Raw genomic sequence first — 19,194 nt, 5'->3', positions numbered from 1 at the left:
CACCTCCTACACCCTCTCCCACTTTTACACTCTTGTTTTTACAAAAAGTTCCTACGGTGGGAGGGGGTATCCCCCTCCATCACCCTCCGCAATGAAGGAGCGGAATAGATCATCGCCGAGGATCTCACACCGTAACGTAATGTACCCCCGTATAGTCCTTCATAGCGAAAGAATTCGTGTATGCATACAATCACATGTATTATGTACAATGTAGTACAAAATGTATGTGTAAATGTACACGATGACACAGGAGGCAATAAATCAAATTTAAAAAAAAAAATCTCACAGTTTACATTTACTTTCAAAACGCACCCCCTTGAAAAAAAGCTGGTGACACCCCTGCATAATATGCAAATCAGCTCCCATAATGATAAAAATACAGTGTTTCCATGAAAACAATGCTTCTAGGTTTGAGATTGGAACACCGGAAGTGTTGAAACCTATGTTTACAATGTCAGTTAGTGCGATGCAAACATTTCCACGTACATAATCTGGGCCTCTTATGCACTAGCATATAGCACAATATGTTTCAATTTTCCATGCCTTCACATTGCCGTTTCGGTTGTACAGCAATTGTCCTTTTGTTTGTAAGAATGCAATATAATTTCAAAAAGAAAAAATGCTCCACATTAACTATATTGTCAAAAGGGTGAAAATTGAAAAGCAAAATTACACCGCCGTTCAAGCCCCGTAATTACAACACACGGATATTATGAACGCAAATACCGACGTTCTTTCGTGCATGGTTTTAGAAGTAGTTCCAGCAATACAGCCACACACTTTTACATCAGTGAATGTCGTGAAAGGAGAAGCATTGCTTCAAAATATCTATTTGTTGGGAGGATGCACATTAAATGCCAATCCTGTGGGATGTGCCCCAAAGTGCACCACCCTCATGGCAATATAGAAAACATTGAATATCGTTAACGCGAATATACTATATGTTCCAAACGTACATATTTTCAAACTTCGATCGTGCCGTACATCAAGGGCAGTTTTGTTTTAATAAATACATTGTAGTTAATAGGGGAGACTTTGCTCTACAATATCCGTATCGTCAAGAGGGTGAACATTAAAAGACAACCCCATGGGAATGGTCCAAAGGTACACCTACGCTCAAGCCCCCTTAAGACAAAACACAAATATTAGCAACGCAAACACCGTCGTTCTAGCGTGGATGGTTTTAAAAGTAGTTCCGGCAATATAGCAAACACACTTTTTAACAATGAAAAGTCATGGAAATGATAGAAGAGGTTTAACTTTATAAGATCTATGCAGTGAAGAGGGTGCACATTAAATGGCAACCCTGTGGGATGTGCCAAAAATATTCCGCCCTCACGGCAATATATAAAACATATCAAATCGTATATAATGCGAACATTATTTTTCAAACGTATATGCCTTTAAAATGCCATCGTGCCATATAGCAAAGGGACTTTTGTTTCCAAAAAATACAACTTATTAATAGAGGAGACATTGCTCTACAATAACTATATTGTCGAAAGGGTGAACATTCAAAATTAATCCCTTGGGAAGTGTCCAAATTGACACCTAAGCTCACGCCCTCTTGTCACAAAACACAGATATTCGCAACTTAAATACCTTTGTTCTAGCGTGAATAGTTGTAAAAGTAGTCCCAGCAATACAGCAAATACAATTTTCATCGATGACAAGTACTGAAAATGATAGAAGAGACATCACTTTACAAGATCTATACAGTGAAGACGATGCATATTAAATGGCAACCCTGTGGGATGTGCCAAAAATATTCAACCCTCACGGCAACTTAGAAAACATATAATATCATACAACGCGAATATATATATATGTTCCAAACGTACATGTTTTCAAAATTCCATGCGGTGACGTATAGCAAAGGCACTTTTGTATCCAAAAATGCAACTTATTACTAGAGGAAGCATTGCTCTACAATTTCTACATTGTTAAAAAGGTGAACATTCAAGTTCAAGTTTCAAGTTTATTTTCCACATCTCATAAAAAAAGAAAAATGAAATCAATGTGATTCCATGTGAGCGTAACAAAATGTACACACAGAAAAAAAACAATCAATAACAAAATAATGCACATGTATAAAAATCAAAGTTTGTGACTCAGGATATGTGGCGAGTGTGGAGGGGAACAGCAATAGGCCATTGACCTTTCGAGGCCGAACCCCATAGACGAAATGAAGAAAAAGAGAGTCAGTTAAAATAATGATATCATAATTAACAGTATCAATTGAAGCGTTATAGAATAATTAACAACAAGCACATAAAACAATTACAAGTACTATAATACTTACAGAGGACAAAATAAACAATTACAAAACGAAAACAGTCTACAAAACAGGACATTATGAAGCACTAAGCCAGATAAGACTACACATTTATGCAATAATTTGAAATAAGCTGTAACTTATATTTTCTTCTGAATGATGCAAGAGATGGACTTTGTTTTAAATCAATGTTTAAACTGTTCCACAATTTTGGACCTACAAATCTTATACTACTTCTTGATATCTTATATCGGTAAAATGGAACGTACATATTGCACGAATTTCGGGTTTCATAAAAATTTATAGATCTATTAAATGCAAAGTAAGAGCTGAAAATTTGGTTACAGCTCGTTATTCCGAAGGTTCGTTATTCCGAAGGCTCAAATGTCGGATGTTTACAAATGTCTGCAAATGCTCCCACTTTCTCATTTCAAATATAAATTTTGACCACCTAAATAGGCATCAACTTTTATGATGATCTATAAGCCTAATGTTAGCTAAATGTTACTGTTATTCATTTCTAAATTTAAAAGCAAACATCCGACAGTTATTTTAGCATCGTATGGAGCAGAATATTACTACTATTCTCTTCCAAACGTAAAAGCAATCATCTGACATTTATTTTAGCATCTTCCGGAGCTGAATGTTCTATTCGCTTTCGAAAGCAAAAGCAAACATCCAACATAAATCATCGTTACGGAGTTGAATATTATTGTTATTCATTTCCGAACGTCAAAGGGATCATTCGACATATACTTTAGCATCTTCCTGAGCCGAATGTTATTATTATTTACTTTCGAACGTATAAGCAAACATCCGGCATTTATTTTATCATTGTACGGAATTGAATATTATTATTATTATTCATTTCCGAACGTCAAAGAAACATTCGACATTCATTTCAGCATCTTCCGGAGCCGAATGTTATCCTTATTCATTTCCAAACACAAAATCAAATATCTGACATTAATTTTAGCACCGTACGGAGATTAATCTTACCGTTATTCATCTCCAGAAGTATAAGCAAACATCCGACATTTATTTTAGTATCATACGGAGTCGAAAATTACCGTTATTCATTTCCAAAATTAAAAGCAAAAATCTGACATTTATTTTAGCATCTTACGGAGTCGATTGTTACCGCTGTTCATTTCCAAAAGTAAAGGCAAACCTCCGACTTTTTTGGTGGCCCGATCGGGCCACCAAAATCTTCAGTTCTGAAATTTTGGTGGCCCGACGTGCGTTTTTGGTGGCCCCGGGCCACCGGGCCACCATTAGTGTCGAGCCCTGGCTAAGCCTTTATACCACTAACTATCTCATCATTTACATTGATTGAAGAGATTTGTGAGTCTGTTTTTTTTTCCTGGTAACACATACCTCAAAGATTGCCAAATTTCTCTCGTAGAATTTCCAGCTATTTCAATCTTATTCATAATAAATTGGCGTTTAACTTGAAGAATTTTGAAAGTCACATCATTTCTAACCATCTTATAGTTTTCCCAGTCCGAGGGTCGATCTTTTTGCCTTTCTTTTAAGCTTGTCCCTATCACGAATCAGAGTGAGGATGTCACTTGTCATCCACGGAGATTCTTTGCATTCTTCTGCATGGCGATCAATGACCTCGTTTAACAGTGATATAAACCTGTTATACATCATTTCTACATCATCGGTTGCTTCATACACAGAGTCCCATTTGATATCTCCGATGTCTTCTATAAATGTTTCTTCATCAAATTTCTTATAACTGCGAACAAATTTGCATTTATGTACTTGGGGTTTATCTGAAGTTTTATAACCTTTACTGTAAACACAGTATATCATGAAATGATCAGTCATAGCCAGCTCATATACACCGCTGGATGCTAATTTAGATGACACATTAGTTAATAGTAAATCAACTGCAGTTGAGGAAGTTTCAGTTACTCTCGTTGGGCGTGTTATTAATTGGGTACAATTATATGCTTCCATAATATCAAATAACTTCTTCGTTTGCCATGATTTACTCTGACTCAAAACATCACAATTCAAATCTCCAATTACTAGGAAATCAATTATGATTCATCCAATTTCTGCATTACACATTCGAAGGCATTAAAAATTTCTAATGACGAATTCGGGGGCGTATACCAGCAAGTCACCAACAATGGTTTTTGTTTTACCAATCTCAATTCTATAACAAGTAACTCAATCATTACATCTTTCGTTATATCACTTCTCACAACAAAAGAAAAGTGATCTTTTATATAGAAAGCCACACCTCCACCAAATCTATTCCTATCTCGTCTTATCAAAATATCAGGGACATTGATTTCTCTGTCATCAATCTCTGCACAGAGATGTGTCTCGCTAAGAGTAAAAATATCCAAATCCAACCTATGAATTGTTTCTCTAATTTCATCGATATGTTTCAACAATGACAGACAATTCAAATGGGCGATCTTTACCCCTTTCATTTTAGAAATATCAGGATTAATCGCGGATGCCGATTGAGAGGAAGGTGCTGGCATAACACGCCCAGGCACATGATTAATTACCGTTTCTTTACAGTTGCCGTTACTGAAAACCTCATCTTGTGTACAATTATTACTTGGTAACAATTTCCAAACACACAAATCACATATCCAATCTTCATCTGATTTGAATACATTATCAGATATATTTGCGCACTTCAAGTGACTTCATTCATTACAGCTTACACATAAAATAGCATCCTGATTATTTCTGACTGTTTTATCACAAAATAAACAAGGAAATTTACAATGAGGCATGTACAAAATACGAATTAATCACTCTACCAAAATACAAAAGGTGTGATGATTAAAAAAAAAGAAGACCTGCTGAGCAAGTAGCCCCAGATCAAAACAAAACGAAACAAAACAAAACATTAAATTAAGTGTGAGGCAGACCGGGAAGGGGGGGGGGGGGATGGAGTGAAGTCAAACTACTACAGGGATATGCGACGTTCCTGATCACCCTATTGATGGTTCTCCCACTCGTCGCGTTGACTCTAGCTATGATCTTGCCGTCGCTTGACCAGGCAGTCACAACTTTTTTGCTTCTCAGTGTCTCTCTCAGGAGTTGTTGGTTTTGTTTGGTCAGTTGTTCCTGTTTCACAATGCCGGTTCTTTTCAGTTTGCGTCGCTGGGAGATAACGGATTGACGCAGTCGGTAGGAGACGAACTTCACGACAATTGGACGTGGGCGCCTCTTCGGGGAATTGTACGCGGAGGGCTCTTACCGGATGTCTGCTGTGCAGATTCGCTCGTCGGATATCCGGTCCGGTGTGATCTGTCGATATCCGCCTTTGACAGCGTCACTCCAAGCCGGGCATTCGCGATTTCACATACAATGTCGTCTGTGCACTCTTCGCGATTCTCAGGGATTCCAAAGATCTGTAGGCAATTACGTCGACTGTATTGTTCCAGGTCTGCGATGGAGTTTTGAAGATTCCGAATGGTGTCACATTGAACGTCGACCGTGGCTCGGAGTTGGGCAATTGTTGACGCCTGGTTTGTTGGGCTACTTCCAGGTTCATGAATTCGCCCTTGTTGCTCGTCGAGACGGTCGAGTAGCTTCGTGAATTCCTTGCTTACAGCTTCGTGAATAGTTGCATTGATGGATTTCAGCATCTCTTTGTTCTCGAGACGAAGCTGTTGGAAAACATCTGAGGAGAGTTTCTGCACAGATTCGCCAGTGTACGGGGACGCCATGTTTGCAAAATCCAAGAGTTCAGAAAGTGGGTGATCAAAAAGCAAGTTTTAAATCACAAATACACGCGTAGATAGTGAGATGCGTGCCGGCTCAGATCCAAAATAGAATCTTACCCGCTTTTGACGGTATCACCTTGTAGGGTTGTATTATGGAAGTGATGTACCAACGTTAGTGACGTAAAAACGTTAGAGGGTTCAATGACAAGTGCATGTGCTCATTAACATCCATGTCCACGGAAGATAATATTGATATATAAACAAACAGGTAATGCAATGTTGAACAGCAAGACGGAAAGTTCGGCAGTGTATTATAGTCATAACATTGAGGGCTTGTACGTATGATATTCATTAATAAATGTTGGACAAGGAAAGAGGATAACATGAGTGAGTTTTCTCCACGTTTCGTGCTCAGATACGTTCACCACCTCCCCGCCTACCATCAATAGCGTCCGTCTTGTCGGAGGGAGGTCGGAATTCGAGGGTCGTGTTGAGATCTATCACGATGGAGACTGGGGGACGGTGTGTGATGACGAATGGGATGATGATGATGCCCTGGTCGTCTGCAGACAACTCGGATACCCCACAAGCGACGCACGGGCTGTGAGGGGAGGGACGTACGGAGAAGGATTGGGATCCATTCTACTTGACAACGTTGGCTGTGACGGCTGGGAGTCGAGTCTAGCTAGCTGTCCTTCCAACGTATGGTACAACAACGACTGTGGGCACTGGGATGATGCTGGCGTTCAATGTGGTAAGACTCAACCCCTTTTTAACAGGTCCTTTGAAACTAAGAATTATCGCGGCAACGTCCGGGTAACGTCAGGATGTATTTATCTGTTTATTCATTCATTTATTCTTCATATTGTTATTACTATTATTATTTTCATCTTGCTTGTTAAAGGGATAGGCCTAGTGCAGTTTTGATTGAGACCAATCTTCAGGGTTTAATTCAATTTTGTGTGTGTGTGTGTGTGTGTGTGTGTGTGAGATAATGAGAAACCTCTTCTGAAAAATAAAAGAGGGCATGAATATCAAAAGCGATTCAATGTTTATTTGATGAAAATTATTTTGAAAAGTGGGAAATGTGCAAAACAGAGCAATCGTGATAAAAGATGGGACCAACCTGTTGTTAGGATCGCTGTGTTTTACTCTGTGTTTGGATATCTCTGACATTCCGAAACCGATTTTCATCTAATAAACTTTGAATCCCTCTCAAATGGTGCGCTGTGTATTATTTCATAAGTAGTTTCTTGGTATCTCGCAAAAAGTTAAAAGCCCAATCCTCATTTCCACCAAAGCTACCCAATCCCTTTAAAACGGTCCCGCAGAAAGTTCCTCCGAAATTGCCGCGGTAACCTCTCCAAAATTCTACCCTAGCATTACTCTGACACCGTGACAGTGTCCTCGTAACCCTTCTACTAGAAGGCAATTGGGGTAAAATTCCGTTGATACTCTCAACCCGCATGCGCAGCATTGCAGACAAAGAATGATTAACTCACCGCGCGTCGATAACGTGCATGGATTGTAACAACCACTGATTTCAGTCATTGTTTATGTACATGTAGTTGAGATCAGTGAGTGCATTGACTATGTGCACAATCTAGGACAATAAGCGTCGATTGCAGGTAGGCGTGTTTGTAGAAACCTAGGTGAAGGTTTTCGTTCTGTGTCTGTTAAAACGGTAGGCCTACCCTTTACTCTCTCTTCCGGTTTTATTGGAATTTTGGAGGAATTTTATTTTTCGGACGTTGTCGTGTCGTTGCTGATATAGGGTCTGGTAAAGACAGGACTTCAGAGTTTCAACATTCTTAACGTATTAAAACTATGCAGTAATACTTAACGAGATGAGATTGCTTCCATAAAACACATAAAAAATACAAAAGATAATATCGCCTGTGTTGCTCATGCTCGAAAGTAAGATATTTTGATATTACACGGAAGCGAGATTCTTCACCTGTAGAAACGAAAGACAGTTCCCGATTGTCTGTAAATTCGATTCCAGATATAAAAAAAAATGGTATCCTGTTCAATGTTCTCGAGATCCAGCATAAATAGATTGAAAAATATGAAAGTAAAAGAAGAAAAACAAATCAACGCAATAATTGTCCAAAGAGGAACATTGATATAACACAACTAGAAAAGTAGCGATATTGCATCATGTAACCATTGATAACGGAGGAAGGAAAAACACTGGGCACTGCCATTTTAGCAGAACTCGACTTGGATGGGACCCAGTAAGACCATAATGTAAATAAAAAGAATAATCACTTTTACAAAGCGCTATACAACACAGATTTGTGTATGCAGATAAAAATATTGCATTATAGAGTTTACAGGACGAATCGCAGTGCATACCTTGTTGATAAATGTGAGATTAAGGATTGCGTTACACTGTCCCGAAATTAACACAAGATGTCAGTTCGTCACTGGACGTTTTCAATTTCCTTTGAAGTTGTTTAAAGGCCAATCATCGAGGTGTGGCACGGTTAGCACACTCATTTGCACATTCAATATCCATTGTAGAAGAACTGTTTAGCAGAAATTAGCAAAACTTCGAAATTTCGCAACTTTCTTATTTTTTATCATATTTCAGTCAACTTTATACCGTTGAACTCTTAAGATTTTACTTTTTCTAATCAGACAAACTTATATTTGGACTGGATTTTAAGAAGTTAATATTACACTGCAAAAAGTCCGGTGTTAAATAGTGAACACCGAGCTCGGTGCTCATTTATGGTGTTAAATTAAAGGACAAGTCCACCTTCATGTACATAAGGATTGAGAAAATGCAGCATTATTAGTAGAACACATCAGTGAAAGTTTGAGGAAAATTGGACAATCCATTCAAAAGTTACGAATATTTTTAAGTATCTGCGCAGTCACTGCTGGAAGGGAAGACTACTACAATGTATGATGTCACATGCGTACAACTACTGTATATAAAGAAAATAAAAAGAGAATTTCACAAAACTTTACTTTTTGAATAAAGTGCACATTTCTTCGACTTGCTACTGACGTATGTTAAGGGTAGTATTATTCCCCCTGCCTTCAGAAAGAGAGAAGTTGAGTGGTCTTTTGTTATGCGAGAAAAATAGAAATATGTTGAATTTTCTTTATTCTTTCTTTATATCGTTGTACTCATGTGACATCATAAGCTATAGTAGTCTTTTCATCCAGCTGTGACTGAGCAGAAACTTCAAAAATTCATAACTTTTTAACGGATTGTCCGATTTTGCTCAAACTGTCACTGATGTGTTCTACTAATATTGCTGCATGCACTCAACCCACATGTCTATGAAGGAGAACTTGTCCTTTAACACCTCCGGGTGTCATTTCCAAATTTTAAACTGTTTTTTGAAGAGTTTCTTAGTAACTGCACTTCTTGTTGATTTTTAATTTAAACAAGACGATCAAGAATTTTACATCAAAATACTAGATTTTTACATCAAAATACTAGATTTTTAAAAAAATGTGAAAATAAATTTACACCAAAGTAACACCAGCTGGTGTGGTCTCTTATTGAAGCTGGGCGGGTGTTAAACCATTGATATTAACACCAACAAATATCAAATCAACACCATGTGGTGTCATTTTTGAATTAACACCAGTACAGTGTCAAAATAACACCAGGTACAGTGTCAAATTAACACCACGAAGTGTCAGGTGAACACTTTTCAACACCATCACAGTGCATTTTTAACACCTGTGGGTGTGGTCCTTTATTGAAGTTTGATCGGTGTTAGATTTAACACCAGTGGTGTTAAATCTAACACCGATGTTTTTTACAAGTGTATGAACTTCACGAATGAAACAGCACATCAAAACGAAGATCTTGCCGTCGCTCACCAAGTTGCTGTTGGAGCCTACAGAAATTCCACTGGCGGTCATGTGATAGTTCAATATGCCCTCACGAAATAATGATCAGGGCCGAATTTGAACAGTTCCTTTCATATGCACCGTCTTGGTAACAGGCCACACAACGCAGGGTAGCCTCGAGTGGCCTCCGGTGAGGATTGCTATCCGGAGAAGACGGTGGACAGCCTCCGGACAGCCTCCGGAGAGCTTCAGGAGAATAATTTATAGTTTCTTTAAATATAGAAAATGTTTTAACATTGAGGGGTGGGAAAAATATATTTCTGACATACTGAGTAAGTGACGGGCGGTATGACGCAATAAAGGACTCATAAATATTGACGAGAGCCAAAGATAATGTCAAGTATTTCAGACTAATAAGTTTGAAAGTCACACTGGCTTATGTGCTGACGGTTTTGCAAAATTGATAATCTCTGCGGAGCGGGAATTTTCATTGGAAAGTTGTAAATAGTCACTTTTTCATACCAAATTGATGCTTCTGCCCAAGATGTCCAAAATCGATAATAATGATATGGACTGGCATATTTTTTACTGTCGTATCCCCTTAAGGCCAATCCATATTCCACTGTCAACGGTATTGAATGTTTCCCAGAAGACAATGTCTCTTGTTTTGTTTTGTTTTGTTTTGTTGTTAACAAAGTTTCAATTGTATAATAGGTGACATGGTAGCTTCTCATTCCAAATTGGTTAGGAGGTTTATTATACAATGTATAATTTGTGAAACAAACGCCGTCATTTAATGATTTTCTAGAGAACTTATACATACGTAATGATAAAAATCGATTGGTAGTATTGATATTTGCCTTTAATTGCTTTAACATTGATTTGAAGTAATCGTATCTTTTTTATTGAAATAACCTCAGCGAGTTTCAGAGAGTTTGAAGAAATGCCAGTTAAAACCGATGCAATACTATATGAATTGAAGCGAACTGAAAAAAAAAAACCATCGTGTACATAATAATTGTAGATCAAGCTGTTCTCAGGTTTCGAATGATATTGATGATTCCATGACTATCAAAAGGGACACAAAAACGAATTATTGCAAGAGGTATCCAAATAAATAGAAAGATTGGTGTTACCTGGATCCATATTAGCCGCTAAGTTTGAAACTGAAATAGACATCAAAAGTTTGCGATCGTGGGAGCATTGGTAATTTCTTGATTGTGATTGAACATTTGGTGTTCTCTGCCTCCGTTTTTTTCCTGTCAGGGGGAAACAATCCCCCACAGCCAAGCCTCCAACAAGACCGCGTATGAGATTGCTTACCATTGACAAAGTACACAACATGTTTAGTGCTGATGTGCACCGCATTCTATCTTGACGCAAGTCTTTGTAATGATGTTTCAACATAATTATGAAAAAAAAAATACTGAGGCATTTGACTTTTATGGTATTTTAGTTTATAACAAATATTATTTTATCAGTATGGACGTCCTCTGTCTCCAATCAGATTGGTTTGACCTGGCATATGAGGTAGCTCCACCTCCCCGGTATGACCCGGCCACCACCTCCCAACCCATCAGCATCCGCCTTGTCGGAGGGAACTCGTACTACGAGGGCCGTGTTGAGATCTATCGCAAGGGAGCCTGGGGCACAGTGTGTGATGACGAATGGGATGACAATGATGCCCGGGTCGTCTGCAGACAACTCGGATATTCCACAAGCTACGCACGTGCTGTGAGTGGAGGGACTTACGGACGAGGATCAGGATCCATTCTACTTGACAACGTTAAGTGTAACGGCTGGGAGTCGAGTCTAGCTAGCTGTCCTTCCAACGGATGGTACCACCATGACTGTGGACACAAGGAAGATGCTGGCGTTCAATGTGGTGAGGCTAAAACCCCTTTTTAACAAAGCCTTTCAAACTAAGAATCATCGCGGCAACGTCCGGGTAACATCAGGATATATTGATTGATTGATTGATTTATTCATTTATGTACTTATTTATTTATTTATTTATTATCATTATTGTTATTGTTATTATTTTTACCTTGCCTGTTAAAGGGATAGTGTATTTTTGATTGAGACCAAACTTCAGGTTTCAAACTTTTTTGAGAGAGAGAAACCTCTTCTGAAATATGAAAGAGCATTAATTTCAAAAGAGATTCAACGTTTATTTGATGAAAATTGGTTTTGAAAAGGGAGAGATATGCAAAACAGGGCAATCCTAATAAAAGATGGGACCAACCTGTTGTTAGGATCGCTGTGTTTTACTCTGTGTTTGGATATCTCAGACATTCCGAAGCCGATTTTCATCCAATCAACTTTGAATCTTTCTTACAATGGTACGCTCTGTATTATTTCATTGGCAGGTAGGCGTGGTTGTAGAAACCTACCCGGATGAGGTTTTCGTCGTGTGTCTGTTAAAACGGTACCCTTTGCTCTCTCTCTCTTGCGATTTTATTGGAATTTTGGAGGAACTTTATTCTTCGGACGTTGTCGTGTCGTTGCCGCTATAAGGTCTGTTTCAAAATTCTTAACGTACCAAAACTGTGAAGAAATACTTAAGGAGATGGAAAGAGAAACTTACATAAAACACACCAAAACTTTTGATAAAACATCGTCTGTGTTGCTCATGCTCGAAAGAAAGATATTTTGATATTACACGGCAGAGAAATTGTTCACCTGGAGAAACGAAAGATAATTCTGGGTTCTTTGTAAATTAGATTCGATATTTAAAAAAGATGGTATCTTGATGAATGTCTATAGGGTCTGTGCTTTAGCACAATTCGTTTTCTTCATTATTGCATTTTCTCCAGATTCGGCATTAATACTTTCATCAGTTTGAAAGTATAAAAGGAGGACAAACAAATCAACGCAAGAATTGTCAAAAGTGTAACATTATCTTGAAATAACACAACTAGAAAAAAAGCGATATTGCATAATTTCATCATTGACAAAGGGGGAAGGAAATACATCGGACACCACCATCTTAGCATAACTCGACTTGCATGTGGCCCAGAAGGCCCATACGTAAATAAAAAGAATAATCACTTTTACAAAACACTATACAGCACATTGTATACAGGTAAATTTTGCATTATGGGATATATAGCACGAATCGCGGCGTATACCATTTTGATACATGTGAGACTAAGGATTGCGTCACACTGTCCCGAAATTGACACAAGATGTCAATACGAATATATGGACGTTTTCAATTTCGCGTGAACTTGGTAGAGGTCTGATTTCAAGGAGCACGCGAACGATTGGCGAAGGACGCGAATGACAAAATCCAACATTCGGAAAAGTTTTCTCCGAATGTGTTCCGACAATGAAGCCGAAAACCATTCTTGTGCAATTTGTGCGAAGTTCTCACGACGTATGTGCGAAGTTCTCACGACGTATGTGCGAATGTCGTGTGTATCATTGCTAAAGTACAGCAATTTACGAACAAGAAGAACACGCGAAGGAAATGCGAACAACGCAAATTTTTCAATTATCATGGGAGAAAAATGTACCCAAGGAGAGTTGGGAGCTGTCTTGAGTTAAAGTTATTTTTTCCTGTATTTCTCCTTTCTTTTTATCTCTCATTTCTCTATTGTGTGCGTGCCTAGAGTTTTTTCTTAGGACCTATCTCCACTAGTAAAGCATTTGATTTTTTTGCAGTTTCTCCAACACATAATCTCTAGATTCAAATTTAATTTTTATCATACTTTAGATTCATTTTAAGTGTATTCTGCGATCTTTTTATATTTTTTTGTGTATCAAACATTCATTTCTCTTTGCTAGTCTTTATTCTATTTCTAGTTGTTAATTATTGTTTGATGTTTAGATGTATGCTACGATTTTGATTTGTAGAAAACGTAGGTCATAGTACATCCCTAAACATGCGCTAACATGGCTAAACGTTCGTGAGAATCTCTCAAAAGGTACGCGAACAGTTTGTGGTTACGTCGTAAAATGATCGGAAAAACTTCGCAGATTTCGCGAAACATACGCGAGACATTCTCCAAAGTTTCGGGGTCTGTTTGGGGTTTCACGAGCATTTTGCGAACAGCGCGTGTTTCTTGCGAAGGTCTTGCGCATAACGACGAGGCTTTAAAGACACTTTCGAGAACAGATCACAAGCAAATCACGACCAAAAATTTCAACATGTTTGAAATTCTCGCCGAAGTAAAAACGACATTCGCGAACAATTGACGACGCTTCCAAACCCTCCCGTTCGTTTGGCAATCTTTTGCAGACTAAAATACGAAGGCCAATCATCGGCCGAAGTGAGTAGGCCTACGATGCCTACAGAGGGTCATACATGCAAGGCTCCACAAAGATGCGAATCTTTATTAAGAAGTTTAAAGGGGGAAACCAGTCCAAGTATAAGTTAATCTGATAAAAAAAATAGGAAAATATCAAGAGATCAACGGTATAGTTTTGATCAATATCGGATGAAAAGGAAATTATGGCATTTTGAAGTTTTGGTAATTTTTCGGGAAAGAGTTCTTGAACAGTCAATATGAATATGCAAATGACAAAGTTTGCGTGTCATCTCCTCACAACTTGTCATATAGTTTGTGCATAAAACTGTGAAATTTCTAGCTTTTCGTTCAGACGCAAGTAAGGCCGAGGCTCAAATCCTCATACTGATCACTAGTCTATAATTATTCAACCAGGAATAATCATGATAACGTCTTATTTCAAGACTTTAATGACAGAAACAATGAATTTTCATCATTTTTTGTTGTACACAATCAATGGAAAATTGTGAGGTTATGACATGGTTAGCTCATTCATTTAAATATTCATATCCACTGAACAAGAACTTTCTTTTATTTCATCCAATTTCAGTCAAATTCATATAACCGTTCAACTCTTATTTAAGATTTTACTTTTTCTTATCAGACTAATTTATATTTGGACTGCAATTGTATAATAGGTGACACGATAGCTTCTCATTCCAAATTGGTTAGGAGGTATATTATACAATGTTAATTTGTGAAACAAACGCCGTCTTTTAATGATTTTTAATGATTTAATGATTGGTAGAATTGATATTTGCCTATAATTGATGTCATATCGATTTGAAATAATCGTTACTTTTTTTATTGAAATAACATCAGTGAGTTTCAGAGTATGAGAAAATGCCAGTTAAAATCGATGCAATACTATACGAATTGAAGCGAACTGCAAAAAAAAAAAAAAAAAATAGACCATCGCGTACATTATAATTGTAGATCAAGCTGTTCTCAAGTTTCTAATGATATTGATGATTCCATGACTATCAGAAGGGATACAAAAACGAATTCTCGCAAGAGGTATCCAAATACTTGCAAGATGTTGGTGGTACCTGAATCCATATTAGATGCTTAAGTCGAAAATGAAATATAATATAGACATTAACAATTTGCGATCGTTGGAGAGTTGGTCATTTGGTGATTGTGACTGATTATGAAGTCTTGGTGTTCACTGCCTCCGTTTTTCATGTCAGGGGGAAACAATCACCCGCAGCCAAGCCTCCAAAAAGACCACGTACAGATTGCTTTCCGTAAACAAAGTACACGACATAGAAAATGTACACCGCATTCTTTCTCGATTATATTGTAGACTGTCTTGAAGGTTGGTCTTTTCAATTATATTTCAGCATATGAAACATCACGGGTGCATTTGATTTAAAGTTCATTGTATTCAGTTTATAATAAACTCCATTTTATCTGTATGGACTTCCTCTATCTCTAATCAGATCGGTATGACTTCACAACCTACAATCCCTGGAACGATCCGCATGAAGACCCGGCCACCACCTCCTCCCCGCCCATCAGCATCCGCCTTGTCGGAGGGAGCTCGTACTACGAAGGTCGTGTTGAGATCAATTACGATGGAGATTGGGGCACAGTGTGCGATGGTAACTGGGATGACTATGATGCCCTTGTCGTCTGCAGACAACTCGGATATTCCACAAGCTACGCGCGGGCTGTGAGAGGAGGGACGTACGGAGAAGGATCGGGGTTCATTCTACTTGACAACGTTAGATGTAACGGCTGGGAGTCGAGTCTAGCTAGGTGTCCCTCCAACGGATGGTACAACAATGACTGTGGACACCAGGATGATGCTGGCGTTCAATGTGCGATTTGTTCGAGCTCCCCTCTGTTGATAAAACCCCTCTCTCTTAATCGTAGTACAGTCCACCCCCCCCCCCCCATGTTCATGTGACTTTGACAATAAGAGGTAATCAAATATAAAGAAAGAATTTTGCGGATCAGACATACTGGTTCAAAGTATTCAAATGATACGAGATGAAGTCGTCATATCACAATCTTATAATCTTGATTAGTTACCATACGTTTGGTTGATAATCAGAAAATACGACCCTTTCCCTCTCATCATTGTAAAGTATCATCATGGCAGTGATGTTTCAAATGATTCAGTATCTTCTGTTTCATTTCCCTTTAATGGAAAAAATGGTGCAAAATCCTGTACCCGTAAGAAAAGCTGAAACTCCAGCTGATTCTTTACAGGCAGGCAATCAGTGAGATGAACTCCCAAACACCCCCGTGAACAGTACTGACAAAAGTCAACCAAACTAATAATAGAAAGACTGTCTAGACGGCAGGCTATGAAACAAGCTGGGCATCTTACCCAATCCAGCTGTCTGTATTGTACAGGAATGACCAAGAGATATTATACACACTATAGATCAGATCCGGATGGAGGAGAAAATTACTTCGCAAAACTGGTTTAAGTTTCTACGCTTATGGGCGACTTGCTCAAATGCGATTCATTTAAGCTCAAGCGAGGGCTTCTGTCTTGTTGCATATTAATGTTCCTTGCTTAAAAATGAAAGGCAGAGAAAGATAAATGGCTACACTGTCTCGGTCACCTTGTTATGAGAAGAAGGTAGATTGGCGAGTTTTTATCATCGCACTGAAAGGCACTTTCATGCCTTCCAGTCAGAAGCAAAAAGCTTTTGTGAAGTTTAATGGTCAAAGTTATTTTCTCGTCCAGGCGCTAAAGCGAGTCTCCACGATTGAGGCTTTCCATAAACAGTATTTAAAAGTGCATTTGACACTGATTTGAGATTCCTTTCTTGCTTTCTACTCTCCTCACCCTTAACTGACAACTTCCCCCTCTTTTCATCGTATCGTCCACACAGGTGATATTGAGGTTCCTTCTACACCACCCTGGTCCATTACCTACGATGCGCCGATTCGTTTGGTAGGCGGATCTACGTACCACGAAGGTCGGGTGGAGATATTTCACGAGGAAAAATGGGGTACAGTGTGTGATAGTGGTTGGGACTCGCGGGATGCAGAGGTGGCGTGTCGACAGCTCGGTTACCAGTCGTACGGTGCTCAGGCCTACAGCGTTCCTCGAGTCAATGGCAGCAGACCGTTTCATCTTGCGTACGTCAACTGCGATGGTTGGGAACGCTCTTTAAGTTCGTGTCCCGCGAATCCTTCATCTGACATCTGTACCAAGGAGAACAGTGCAGATGCAGCGATTCGTTGTGGTATGAGAAATATTGTCCATATTTCCATGAGAGTACATGATATTATTATTTCATATGTCCTTTGAAATGTTTATAATATTTTTATCTATTCAGGCTACATGTTCATGTCACCATCTACTTAAAAAAAGCTGGTAAAACAGGGGGCCGGATCCAGGAATTTCGAAAGGGGGGGGGAGGGTGGGGGGGGCGCCTTTACAAGATTAAAGGGGGTATGCGCCCCTCAATTTTTAACAAAGAATTATAGGGGGCGCCCCTCCATTTTTAACAAAGAATAGCCCGGTGCACTCCCTATGGACCCGCCACTGTAAAAGTAGCTGCGTAATTGAAAATGCCTACAAAATGGTGAGACTATCAGCTATATTTGTCGCTACCCGCTGAGCAATTACTGCATAGTTTCTAAAACTTGCAACAAGCTTTCTCAGCTGATGTTTGAGCTACCTGGAACGAATTAAACCAATTCTTTAACTCGCAAGGACTCTCAGGTGGCGACGCATCAAAGTCCCAATCCCCGCCCATGCACACCTCACCATGCAGAATACATTCACACAACAAAGGATTTTGTTTTCATTTCCCCAGGGGAAATTAAAGAAATTCACATTTTTTTTTGAAATATAGGAACTCTAGACAATAGTTGAAATGCATGCAAAATTATCCCTCCCCCCCCCCCCCAAAAAAAAAAAACTTTTTATAAGGAGGGTCAAATCTGCATATTCATGTTGGACCAAAATTAGTGTTTTGCCAATTTGTACAGAGAAACCGTGTACACATGAAATTGTTAATAATATTTTACACTTCAAAAGACTTAAAATGTAACCTATCCACCTGTATGAGGTATATTGCTCTTTCTGATTATTATTATTACAATATTGCGGCATGTATTTTCGGTTGTACTCATTACCATCTTTTCTCCAACGAAAAAAAGAAAGAATGTTTACACTGCAGTATTTATCAGTTCCGAATCCATTAAAGAATAGACGAGGTTTTCACAGAAATCACATAAATCTGTTTATTTTCGTACAGTCGTGATTCCTGAGAACAGTGCGACTGTAGTGTCCCTTGCAGTTGCCTGTGGATTTTCCATCGCCCTTGCACTGGTCTTTGTGATTACAACCTCGGTCCTGTGCCAAATGGTGAAATTCCGGTCACTACCCACCATGAGGTGCAGGGAGATGAAAACAAGTTTGACGAGCGCCACCTTCGACGAACGCATCAAATACATCGATATAAAGAATGATGCCACACTTCATGTTTGAATAAATCATCTATGAAAGAAAGTTAACCAGCTAAACCCAATTTCTTTAACCAAACTCTGTTTCTTTCTATGTATTTTTGTCAACCAGTGCCTTAATACACACATGTGTCACGATGTGAAACTTGGCTGGTTTTGTAGCATTACGTAACTTTTCGAGTTAAAACTAAAGTACTGTTTCGCGTCTTTCCTATTCTCCATGGAATGACATTACCTACTTTGTAAGGTTAAAGGTAATATGTGTCAAAGAAAGTGACTGTGTTTGGCCAGAATGAATATCATTTCTGCTTTAATACTCAAAGAATGCGGAAGTTAAGTTGCCAAAATGGAAGGCTACGTCTTAGGAAGATGTGACGTGATTGAGGTTTAATTCTCTGTGTGCCACATTAATTTCTGATCATGTGAATTTCGTGTACATTTAAGTCATTAACACAGAAAGGGTTAATGTACATGGATTGATAACAACACGTACGAAGCCTTATTTTACTCAGAGTTTTGTTTAGACAAACATATTATTACATGCAATAATCAATATAATTAAAGAAAAAAGTTGTTGCGTAAAGGAAAAGTACATTAAGAAATGCAGCTACGCATAGAAACAGTCTAACTGCAGATAACTCATATTGCTAACTGCAGATAACTC

At 38.6% G+C, this 19,194-nt stretch overlaps 2 protein-coding genes across 2 annotated transcripts in view; both read left to right on the top strand.

Annotated features, from left to right (window-relative positions):
• LOC140230532 (scavenger receptor cysteine-rich domain-containing protein DMBT1-like) overlaps nucleotides 1–11,130 on the top strand; it is a 38,477-nt gene extending 27,347 nt beyond the window's left edge. Inside the window, exons 9-12 of the mRNA XM_072310675.1 lie at nucleotides 5,408–5,597; nucleotides 6,398–6,736; nucleotides 9,957–9,991; nucleotides 11,068–11,130. Of these exons, the coding sequence (XP_072166776.1) occupies nucleotides 5,408–5,597; nucleotides 6,398–6,736; nucleotides 9,957–9,991; nucleotides 11,068–11,130 (627 nt within the window). The remainder of the gene's footprint in view (nucleotides 1–5,407; nucleotides 5,598–6,397; nucleotides 6,737–9,956; nucleotides 9,992–11,067) is intronic.
• Nucleotides 11,131–11,283: 153 nt separating this feature from the next.
• On the top strand, nucleotides 11,284–18,555 carry LOC140230531 (neurotrypsin-like). Its single transcript, XM_072310674.1, has 5 exons — nucleotides 11,284–11,686; nucleotides 13,310–13,328; nucleotides 15,615–15,916; nucleotides 16,946–17,302; nucleotides 18,323–18,555. Exons 1-5 carry the CDS (start codon nucleotides 11,284–11,286, stop codon nucleotides 18,553–18,555), a joined length of 1,314 nt encoding a protein of 437 aa, XP_072166775.1.
• The last annotated feature ends 639 nt before the right edge of the window (nucleotides 18,556–19,194 follow it).

The sequence above is a fragment of the Diadema setosum genome, chromosome 7, assembly GCF_964275005.1.
Source record: "Diadema setosum chromosome 7, eeDiaSeto1, whole genome shotgun sequence".
NCBI lineage: Eukaryota > Metazoa > Echinodermata > Echinoidea > Diadematoida > Diadematidae > Diadema > Diadema setosum.
This window is presented reverse-complemented; position numbering and strand designations above follow the sequence as displayed.